The sequence below is a fragment of the Macrobrachium rosenbergii genome, chromosome 28, assembly GCF_040412425.1.
Source record: "Macrobrachium rosenbergii isolate ZJJX-2024 chromosome 28, ASM4041242v1, whole genome shotgun sequence".
Classification (NCBI taxonomy): domain Eukaryota; kingdom Metazoa; phylum Arthropoda; class Malacostraca; order Decapoda; family Palaemonidae; genus Macrobrachium; species Macrobrachium rosenbergii.
Genome location: NC_089768.1, coordinates 8,235,279 through 8,247,072, shown reverse-complemented (window position 1 = coordinate 8,247,072; position 11,794 = coordinate 8,235,279). Strand labels below are relative to the sequence as shown.

Sequence of the window (11,794 nt, the reverse complement as noted above, 5' to 3'; positions counted from 1 at the left end):
CTGCACAGCATCAAACCTGCAGTATGCCCATTCAAAAGGAAAAGCTTTCATATAACCACGTGTGTTGACAGACCATCATTATTGTTGTCATAGAAAGCAAATGTATCATCAGAAAGACTACAGTAGTGAAACATAAGAATAAGCATCTTGTTCAACATTTAAAAATTGAAGAGTCTAGTTGTAATGAAGGACTAAGCTTTTGTACTTGCCCTTTGAAATTAACCCCACAAATATATTCTGTCTGATGGGAAATTATTGGCTGTTTCAGAAGTGGGATCCTGTGTTCGCATAAAGCATGCTGAATCTACAACAGAAAATATGTCTGCTTCTCCAAATCCACAAAGATGGAACACTGGAACTGGAGTTTATATGTACCATCTAGATATACCCTGTATGACAAAATTAACCGCAACACCACAAGTCTTCACAATCCAGTAATTTAGACAATCTACTGACATTTCTGTCAACGACACCGTACCCTGTTTTATCGTATTAGGCTTACACGCATGCTATATAGGGAATCACCTGTCAAAATACAGACATCGATGGTAATAAAAGAGGCAAATCATGAAAGGCAATCACTTCTTGTTTAAACTACCCAGAATGAAACTGGTTTAGAAGGCCATCATAACTTCTCAGGGTTTGGCGGCCCGTTTGCGAGGAGCCGGCACAGAGGCCAAACATTTGAAAGTTTATTGCGCACGGATTTGTTGTTTTGGCACTTGGCAGTTTAGAACTTTAGCTCTTTATCTATGTAGGTTAGATAAAGTATTAGAGTACGTCTGGTGCACGTTTTATCAGCAAGTGCAGGTCATTTAATACTTTGAGTACTTGCAACTGAAGAAAAGAGGTGAGACTAAGTTCGTCTTTTACAATAAACACAGGCGGGTAGTAGTCATTTTTGAGAGTTATTAACGATTAGGGTAGTCTGTGTGTAGGCTAGAGAATACGAACATGGCTGTCATTAGCTACTTTGCCAAACTAATACATGACACATAATCCTACTACGATTAATCTGCATCCCTCACTTCATGGTTCTTTAATATGGTCATAAAATCCTAATTATCCCTCATCCCACTGCTGCTTAAAAGAAAGTGGCCTGGTCGTTTCGGCCGTAAGTCACTTTAGGTCGTAACATCCAAAACAATGTAAGACGTTATGTTTATGGTATTTATCATTATTGCATGTTTTACGTACATCCCCAAGGGGCTGGTACTAAAGACGGAGCCCATTTTGCACGTAAACGTGCTTACAGCCGCAACGACCCGAATGCGAAGAAAGAGACCTTTTCAGGACAAGGCCGACGTAATTTACAATATACTGTCACTTGAGGAGCCAATAGCTTAAAATTATTTTTTTCTTATCGCGTTTTATAATTTATTTTCAAATGTGAGTCTGGGCTAGACATTGAGCATTTGTATAGGCTAATTCATTTAGGTGATGATAAACTAAATCATCGTTATTCTAGGTTATCAAAACAGTTTAATGTATGATTTCAATTCTTTATTTACTGTCATTTTTGGCAAAACTATAGAACAGTTCTGCATGGACTATTACCTTGGAAATTGATTTTTCCTATACTTGTAGTGTTGTTGATGAAGGAGGTGGTGGTGTTTATTGTCAGTCAATTATTATTAACCTCATATATCTGTCCAACACAGTTGGGAACCCTTTGGGAATGCAGGGTTGTGGGTGGGGAAATTGCTGGGAGAAAGACCGGCCTGTCATGTTGTGGAATGGTTCCGCACGTGCGCAAGACATTAGGGAGCCATATGTTTAAGAAGGTATTGGCTAAGGAAACCTATTATAAAAGGGACTATACTAGCCTAACATAACCTAACCTAGATAGTAGTCTGTGTTACTTAGCTGGAAACTCCACTTTTTACCAAGAGCTCCCCTTTACACTGCGCATATGCGATAGCATTCCAGGAATGCCAGCATACAATAAGGTTAATTACAGATTAAATACAGTTGATCACTAAAAAATAATGGTAAATTCGTGATAAGTAACCAAATGACTGTAGAAAAACTCAATTTCCAAGGTAATACCCCATGCAGAGTTGTTCTATACTGTAGTTTTACCCTAATGCGTTTAGATTATTATAAGCTAAATCATCCTTATCCTACCCAGTTATCAAAACAGTTTAATGTGTGATTTCAGTTCTTTACTTACTGTATTTCTTTTTTACTATAAATCATCCTTTACTTATTATTAAATTTCAGTTCTCTTGCTTATTTTACATTTTCATCATTAGAAAAGCAAAACAGTAGTGTCAAGGTGTTTACCCTGTCTGACCTGGTATAAAGAAGACGTGGCAACGTTCTGCCACATCTACACGATATCCCAAATTAGGTCGAGGTTTCATGAATAAAATCTGGGAAAAGTGGCAACATCTAAAGCGTACTACATGTTCATAGTCATTTTGGTTTGACTGTAGGTTAGCTGACCTTATTCCAGGCTAGGCTAGCATGGCTTAGCATATCTTAAACTTTTGGGGTGAGTGTAGAACAACAGGAACAGGTTACGTAGATGAAAACAAACCTAACCTGTACCTCTTTTCTTTGGGGGTTGGCCACAATGTCGTATCCTATATTTCAGGTCTGTAACCACTTTCCCATACTTATACATCGTTTTCATACATGGCAAGTTCATTATTTTTCTGAACTGTACGTAAACATGAGAGTACGTATTAGTATAGGCTAGTTTGCTTGGGAACAGAGGAAATAAAATTTTTTCTGAAGTATTTACTATATTGAAATTTGGTGACAGATAAATCTACAATAGTAATTACATTCTGCAAAATGTCTTTCAACACACACACACACACACACACACACACTCTCTCTCTCTCTCTCTCTCTCTCTCTCTCTCTCTCTCTCTCTCTCTCTCTCTCTCTCTCTCTCTCTCTCTCTCTCTCTCTCTCTCTCTCTCTCTCTCTCTCTCTCTCTCTCTCTCTCTCTCTCTCTCTCTCTCTCTCTCTCTCTCTCTCTCTCTCATGATGGAATTTTGTATGATGTATCCAGGAACTTTACTAAACTCAAGAGCAACACAGCCAGGCATTTTCTTACAACAATGACAATTTGGATCAGTGTAATTGCACCCAGACCTCTAAGGCATTCTTTTATACAGCTGCAAAACCTTGGAATTGCCAGCATCACCAGTATCATAATGAAGACTTATCATCATATCTACAGCCTTCTCCTAACAAGTTTCAGCTGAGAAATCTTACTCAGCAAAATAGATCCTTCTTCCAAAGTTTAAAGTGAGGCACTGGTGAAAGAGAGGTTTTCAGATAGCCAGGGTACACGCAGTGAACATAGTTGACTATCTTCCCCAGTGGTGTATTGGGTCTATTATCTGGTTGGAGCCACTTAGCAGCAGATCATGAACTTACTCCTCTCAGTTCCTGCAGTGAAGCCTTTTTTCTGCCTTGAGCCAGGTCTTCCAACTAAAGGGCATGTGCCTATCTTCCTTAGTATAGCTGTCCATGCTCATAGGAGCTTTGAATAATTTTGCCCTCCTTGTTAGCTTTGGCCACCAGAGTGGTATGTAACCTCATCCTCCACAACCTCCTAGGTGCTGTAGAGTCCTCGGGAGAGGCCTTAAATTGAGATCTTTTACTCAACTTCCTCTGATATTTTTAACCTTGTAGTAGTGTGTTAGCGACTTGCATTTACTTTTTGTATCTTGTCTGGTTCTCAGAGGGCTGGGGATTCTTCTCATTCTCATTGTTCATGAGTTTGTGGAGAAAGTTCAGAACCCCATTAGTTTCTGATGAGGGAGGCAAGAATTTTTTGGTACCTCTGAGAATTTGTTAGTGAGGAGCTGGATGAAATGCTTTTGTGAGCATGATTCTTGCTGCAGTATCTGATGAGAACTCATCCTCTTAGGTCATAATCTCAGTCTCTTTGTAGTAAAGCTGTCACAGGAAGCAGGTGTCCCAGAACACCCTATCTTTCGAATTCCATGTAGCAATCAAGCAGACATACAATTCAACTTGCGAGGAGGAGGAAGAGGTTCTTTGCAGCGTCCCTTTGGCCCCTAGCTGCAATCCCTTTCCTTCCTTTTGCTGTACCTCCATTCATGTTCTTTCTTATATATTTCTTTCCACTCTCTCCTATCAATTGTTTCCTAGTGCAACTGTGAGGTTTTCCTTCTGTTACACCTTTCAAACCTCTCTACTCTTAATTTTCCTTTCAGAGCTGAATTATATCTTCCATTCCATTCCATCCCTAGCCATTTGGAAAAACTTTGTTTTCACGGGTAATGAGGGCATGTGTGTGGTTGTTCCAGACTACCTTTACCATATTTTACTGAGGACTTGTGGTGGTTGCTCAAGAGGTTATGTAGTCTCCAAGCTCCTCTTGGATAAAAAAGCATCATGCCTAAGTACTTGGATGACATAAGGCTGGAGTTTGAGTGGGAGAGCAACTTCCCTTATCCTTTCTTCCTCCCTCTCCAAGACAACAGTCAGGCCATGTATGTGCTGGATGGGTATTGATGTTAGTAGACTTCACAATCAGGCATCCTGTCTTTCTAACAAGGGGTTGGGTGCAGTGGTAAAGCTACCATCTGAACCCTTCAATAGGCTATATGATTGATTTATGTAGTACAGTACTAACTACCTTCTTTCTTGTGATACTCTGTCTCTAGGGGAGCACTTTTTTCTCCAAAGTTTTCTTAGAGTGAGAGTTCAGATGCATCTCATTCTGGCTCAGGGGCCTATCAATCTTTCGGTTCTTTGCTAAATCGTATATATATGTTAATCTCATCAAAAGATCACAAGATTATAGAAGATGATTCTCATTACGAAGAATTTAACATGCGATTGAGTTAAAAAGAAGGGGTAAACTGTCCTTGACATAAATTCAAGTAGTGTGGTGGATTGAATTTTGCATTCTGGTACATGAAAAAGAGTGATCTGAGACATTTTCTTTTTCCTATGGATGTTTGTGTGATGAATAGAGAAGATTCTATACTATAAATTAAATGCTGTGGAAACAGCTATAATTTTCAATACTATTGCCCTCAGAGAAGGCACGTCCCTCTCTTATTATTATTATTATTTTATTTTTATTTATTTTTTTTTGAAGGAAATAGACCCTCTCTTAAACAGGTCTTATTGAAAAGGATGGCTGTATTATGTGAATTTATCTTATACGGGTTCTTTTCTATTTTCCTTACAATTTGCCTTTCAGGCTCAGTGAAGTTGGTCAGCAACTGGCCAATATTCATATTGGAAAAGGATAGTGTATGGAATGTGGGAAGCCTTTTATTGAAATATTCAGAAAATAGCAAAGATCCTGTATAAGATAAATTTGCATAATACAGCCATCCTTTTCAATACTGTATTATTATTATTATTATTATTATTATTATTATTATTATTATTATTGTATTATTATTATTATTATTATTATTATTATTATTATTATTATTATTATTATTATTATTATTATTATTATTCAGATGAACCCTATCCATATGGAACCCAGAGGGGCCAAAGAATGTGGCGTTCATTCAAAAGAAGAAAGACGTACAAAAATGTCGTGGGTCATAGGTCTGTTACTAAATTACAGTATTTAATTTGATGGTAGAACCTTGACACATGCACGCAGTCAAGAGGTGAGAGCTGTTGGCAGATAAAACATTGTCTCCTCCTGGTAAGAGAGGTCTTGCTTTTCTTCTGCCCATTGCTTGTTTGTTTCTCATAAGTATGTAGTACTCAGTCTGTTCACCCTAATCTCCTAGTTAGACTTGAGTAATACTGTATGTGGAATTTATGTCTACTAAAACTTTCTTTTCCAAATTATATTTTTCAGGCCTTCAGGAGTGCAGAATGCTACAGCGAATCCTTCTACCAAGGTCTTGGATTTTTACGAAGAGCAATGCTTTGCTCTATGTGAATCCATCTGGCAGTGAGTTGTCTGTACTGAAGAAGTCCACCCAAAGTCAGAGTTTGGAAATAAAATGTATTTTCTCGATAAAAAAGGGAGTGCCATTTAGTTTGAAAACCGTGTCACAAAAATTTGTGAAAAACAGTGTCAAGAAAGGATATTCTTATGTTGGATGTAGAAGACAAACACCAGTGTGGCATTCATGGAGGATAGCTTTTTACAGTAGCTGTAAGTGTTCCACATATAAAGATGTGATTAGGACTTTGCAAAGAACTTTTCGATGCTTCTTTGTTAAACCCAACCATTTAGTAAGAGTAGCATTAGGATCAGCTCTTTTTATGCCAGCAACATTCTTCAGGGAAAATCCACAGACCGAAGTGAAGACTTTGCCAATAGAAATTCCTAAAGAAACCAAAGAGTCAAAAAACAAGACAGCACATGCGCAGTTTTTCTCCAAAGTTTATGAATTTATACGATTATTTCTCCGAGGATTCCGATTGTTGATTACTTTCATTCCAATAATGACTTTATACCCAGTCACATACTTGGGAGAGACACCCACAGAACTGTGGTGGGGACTTTTGTTGAGAGGTAAGTGTTTGATTTCATTTAGTCCTGGATATTGAACTTTTATTTTGAGCATAACTTTAGTACAGTATTATTTAGTCTGAATAAGTTATATTTTATGACTGTATAAATGCAGCTAGTTCTAAGAAGTTTGGTTCTTATGGAAATACAAACCATTGCCTTTTGTGTGGGCGTGTTCTTTAGTGTGCTCTGGAATTGGTTATTGAAACTTCATAACAAGGTTGGTGATTGGTTAGAGGAGGATGAATGGGGGGGAAACCTTGACTTACCTTCCATCACGAAGCACTTTCTTCAGCCATGATCAAGTGAGGATGTTATGCTGCTCTCCTGCTGACTACCAAGCCAGAACTTGCTTTCTTCTGTGAGTGTTTGTTTACTTCTTTATCATAGATCAGGAGAGTGAACAACAGGGGTGTGAAGGGTATGAGTGAGTGTTTGGGTGCTTCATGTTTTCTGTGTATGAGGATCCCTGCTGTTATTGCTCCTTTTGTCAGGTAGGACCTGCAGTCTTGACCTTCCATGTAAGGAGTGTGCAAGTTGGTTTTCTTTGCAGAGAAAAGGTTTGCGAGAGGAAGAAGGCTAAGAAGTGTTCTATAGTGTTGGCATGAGGGAATACTCCTCCTTTGACACCACTGAACCTACTTTCACTCTTGTCTAGTGGTGAGTCAAGTGTGCATGCTGGGCTCTCTTCAGGTGAGACCCCTACATGTGCGTGTTCAGCACACCACCTACCTCTACCACATCAACTGCTCTGGGGATGACTTCACTGATTGAGTACCTTAGGAAGATGCAGCCTTCACTTGTTATTCTAAGAAGCCCATCTTTTGCTGCTTTCATCTTCTACCTCCTCTTCCTTTTTTTTTTGGGGAGATGTCCGTGAAGCCCCTTAAGAAGAAGTCCCACCAGGCTTTGAGTGAGAGCCTTCCCTCCCTTCTAAGGTCATTGACAGTGGTTAAGCACCTACAGAATGTTACATCTACTGTAGGTAGGGGTGGTCACTGGGGTTTCTTAGTGTACTTTGCATCCTGATCCTTCCTGTGGCATCTTGAACAGGAGGATTGCCTGTGACTCATACCCCATGCTTCTGGGGAGGCATGCTGGATAGAGCCAGTGCTCTCTTCTCATTTAGCACATGCATGGTCTCCAGGTCATGCACATGCAGGCAGGAGGCTCACATGTGACAGGTTGCAGTCATATGATACCCGTGTTTGCCATGATGATCCGCATGCACATGATTATGGACTGTCAGAACCTGGGCAGGCAAAGCTGGAACAGTACTTTCAGGTGATCATTGAACTCATTCATAAGCACAGTGATTGCATGGAGGTGACAGTGTTATCCCTTCCGAGTTCAATCAACAAGATTGGGCTCCTTCTCGGGAGCTTTTCTGAAGTGAGCCTATTGTTTGGGTTTCTGTGGTCCCAGCTAGCTTATGTTTTGGACCTGGCTTTCTACTGTTCAGTAGATTGAGCAAACTCCTTCCCTATTGTTGATGTACTAAAGCAGATTTTGCATATATATGACACAGAGACTGCTCCTCTGCAGTTGGACTCATCAGTCAGCTGACTGATGAATAACCTCTCTTTGGCAAGGAGGGTAAGGTCTCTTGGCAGCTTTGTCTGGAGTCAGTTACCATGGTTGTCAACCTGTTGACTAACTTTGTATGGAGACAGGACAAGACTTGGTGTCTTCTCTCTTCTCAAGACAAGTTTCCCAGGAGATTAGTCTCACCCTCTTAATCTTTCTTAAGAGTAAGATAGAGGAAGCACTGGAGAAGAGATGCACTGGTAGCCGGGAATCTCTGATTCACTTCATGATTCATGATCTCGTTCAAACCCCTTGAGGGTATGAAGGCAACCACTACCAAGCCTCTGCTAAGAAAGGAGGAAAGGAGATGAAGAAGGGAGGGGACGCTGAAATTGACAGTTTCTCTTTCTAGCTGCTACGAGTAGGAGAATGTGGATCCCTGGGTAGTCATTGTCCTTTGGGACAGCTACAGAATACTCTGTGCATACTGATGGCTGCATCCCTTCCCTCATCTCAGTTACCAGTACTGTTCTTGTTTTAACCCCTGGGATGGACTTCTCTCTGTTGGACGAGGTTGTCCTTCAGACTTGATTTGAGATGGAAACAGCATGATTCATGGATTTCATCAAAGAGGGCAACTTCATGTTTTTAGTGGACCTGAAGGATGTGTATTTTCAAGTGGTAGCCCATCATTCCTCAAGAAAGTACCTTCACTTTGCCTGCAGTGGGACAGTTTGCTAGGTCAAAGCATACAGCTGCTGCAGTACATAGATGATTTGTTAGTCCTGGTATCATCAGAGGTGCAATTACTCCAGAAAAGAGACTGCCTACTTACATTTTGCCATGGTATAGGGATTTTGATAAGCTGGAGAAGTTGGATCTCATATCCAAGCAATCTTGGGATCGTGATAAACTGGGAGACATAAGATCTTGAACCCAGTAAGCAAAATACATTGGCATATTATAGACAAAGCATCAGCAAATCTTTCCTTCAGACTCCCCTGTGAACAGTCTCAGGAATTTTGCCGCCAAATTCCTGTCATGACAGATACAGCCAACTTGGAGAAGCTCATCCCACAAGGGGACTCTGCCTGCAGTAGCAACCCTTCCTCTCAGCTCATGCCCTTGAGCTGCGAGATCCGGTAGCTGGACAACAGAAACCTTGCTGCTGGAGCTCCCATGAACTCTCCACCTTCAGAGATGCTTCTGTCTACGGACGCATCGAAGTAGGGGTGGGGCACACATCTGAGGGGCTGTTTTTTGTAGTGTGTGGTCAGAGGATGAACTTCTTGTGCACATCAACATTTCAAAAATGCAAGCAGCATTGCTAACCCTGCAAATATTCCAGAAGTGTGATGAGTCACTTGGTAATGTTGACGAGCAACATGGCCATGGGGGCATATGTCAAGAAATTGGGTACGGTATCCATTATCCTTTGTCAGTTGGCAAGGCAGATGCATCAAGATGTTAGCCAGGTACTTTCCAGGCAGGAGAATGTGATGGCAGCTCAGCTGCCAGGGCTAAGTACTGATAGTCACAGACTTACAACCTATGAAAGTTATGACTGATTGACTTTACATTCATTACAAGACCATAAATATGTGGCTATGACTGTACCTAGAAGCAAGTGTTCGGTGGAGAAAATGTGAATCATCATACATTCAACGAGACTTATGAAACTTACAGCTTGCCTAATAATTTATTTGAAAAATTAATGATATTTTGCTCATACATGATACATTTAGGAAGGTAAAATACCTTTGATTAACCCCATTTAGTTCAAAACAACAGATACATTTATATTATTAAGTACTGAATAGTTTTAAAATACTCATGTAATTTCTTATGTTACAGCTATAGAAATTTCCGGTCCCATTATGATTAAATTTGGACAGTGGATGTCAACTCGCCATGACTTGCTCCCCGACAGCTGTTGCCGTCAGTTTTCCCGCCTTCAAAGACGTATCCAGCCTCACTCCTGGGACTTCACAAAATACCGGATGAGAAAAGCCTTTGGTCCCAACTGGAGAAAAGTGTTTGTCAAGTTTGACAATGACAGAAAGCCTATTGGTTCGGGATGTGTTGCACAGGTATGGATCTGATTTTATGTTGTTAGCATTGTGACAGGCTTAGTATGGATAATTAAGGGAATAAATTTTATGATGGCACATCATTTACAGGGGATAATGAATATCAAAATGAAATTGGATAATTAAGTTAAACTTGCCAAGTACAGTAGAATGGGTTGTTAGGAAAGTGGCGTGATGCCAGCAAGGAAAAAAAGTCAGTTCGGTTTTATAATGTTTGATGCTTAAAATGAAAGTATACGCATAAAGTAAATATAAATGTTTTCAAGAAGTAAAACAGTTTTTAAATTCATAATCTAATAAGATTAGCAAATTTAAAGAAAAGTGAGAAACAAACTGATAAGGTAGGAATCACTAAATGAAGGAAACTGTTCTATTTGGGAAAAAAAATAAGGGAACTTTGGTCATTTCTGGCTTTGGATAAAGACATCCAAGTAAGTAAGAATTTATTTTACAGGTTTATAAGGTTTGGATGTCCAAAGATGCCATCCCAGATCAGGATCTGCTTGATGAAATGATTTCTGATTTCGAAGATGAAAATGATAATTTTGAAGGTTGGTTTAGATTAAAAGTTATTCCATGAAGTCATGTGTATCATAAAGAAGTGTAAAAAATTTATCTGTTACATTACTGCAACCTTTGTGCCTGATTTTGGCAGTTAGATTGAGCTCAAATTTCCAAAATGACTTCACTTTGATGATTAACCATTGTTTGAGAATTGCATTTATTGGTCAAGTCCTTTCTTTCTCAATCATGTAGTATTTAACTGCTGTGTTAAAATTTTAGAAAATAAAATTGATATTGTGGTACAAACCCATCTCTTTATGATGTCCTTCAGATGAGTCAGCTCCCTTTCCAGACACTCAAGAAGAAGAATCTTGCTCACTGTGGGCATATCTGGGCTCCAAAGTCTCTTGATGAGGGCTCCAAAGTCTCTTGATGAGCAGAAAATGGTAATTTTAAGTTCTGTGTGGCCATTCCACAAGCTCTGTAGGGTTTGGAGAAGGGCAAATTACCTTGTAAAGTGATGATTCTGTACCAGAATTATCAATTTTGTTTTGGATATCAAGTCTCAGGGACTTAGAGCCAACAAACTTCAGAACAATTAAATCTGTGATTCCAAGAGTGCTCTGGACTAGCAAGGGGTCATGAAATGAGCTAGTACTTTTTTATTAACACTGTAGTCTCTACTTTGTTATTAACACTATAGTCTCTACTTCCAAAGAACTAAATAATTGGTAATCCAAAGCTCTTACTTCTAAATGCAGCAGAGAAGCAAGTACCCCAGCTGATCTTGCTGCATGACAGGTGACCAGGATTAGGAAGAAAAGCAGCACCGGCAGGGGCATCCTCTGCTTTTTAAAAGTTGTAACTAACTGATCTATCTACTGGAGGGCCAGTTAGCTCATGCATATCCATCATAGCTCTTCGAGTTATAGCACAGGACTTTTTGAATTATTTAAAAAATTTGTGATTTTTGTTATTGTTCTGTCTTTCTGATTATGAGGTTCATATTGGTAGAGTATCCAGGCATGGAGAAACTAGTAAGGCATTCTTCTCTGAAAGTGAGGGGGATGATGGTATTTATCTTCTTTTCCTTGTACTTAGATGGAGAGGAAATTATTTGTAATACTACTGTTATTTTTGGATTTTAGGTGCTAGATGTCTTCACCAGATTAAGATGGCACTTTTAA

General features: G+C 39.5%; 1 protein-coding gene across 4 annotated transcripts in view; it reads left to right on the top strand.

Moving 5' to 3' along the window:
• Positions 1 to 587: 587 nt before the first annotated feature.
• LOC136853999 (uncharacterized aarF domain-containing protein kinase 2-like) overlaps positions 588 to 11,794 on the top strand; it is a 49,515-nt gene continuing 38,308 nt past the window's right edge. Inside the window, exons 1-5 of one of the 4 annotated variants that reach the window (XM_067129948.1) lie at positions 700 to 850; positions 5,471 to 5,664; positions 5,824 to 6,489; positions 9,868 to 10,103; positions 10,558 to 10,654. In XM_067129948.1, coding sequence (XP_066986049.1) covers positions 5,841 to 6,489; positions 9,868 to 10,103; positions 10,558 to 10,654 — 982 coding nt within the window. In that variant the 5' untranslated portion in view covers positions 700 to 850; positions 5,471 to 5,664; positions 5,824 to 5,840. Of the gene's footprint in view, positions 851 to 5,470; positions 5,665 to 5,823; positions 6,490 to 9,867; positions 10,104 to 10,557; positions 10,655 to 11,794 lie in introns of those variants that run through there. The other 3 variants (XM_067129949.1, XM_067129947.1, XM_067129946.1) reach the window with 3 other exon arrangements.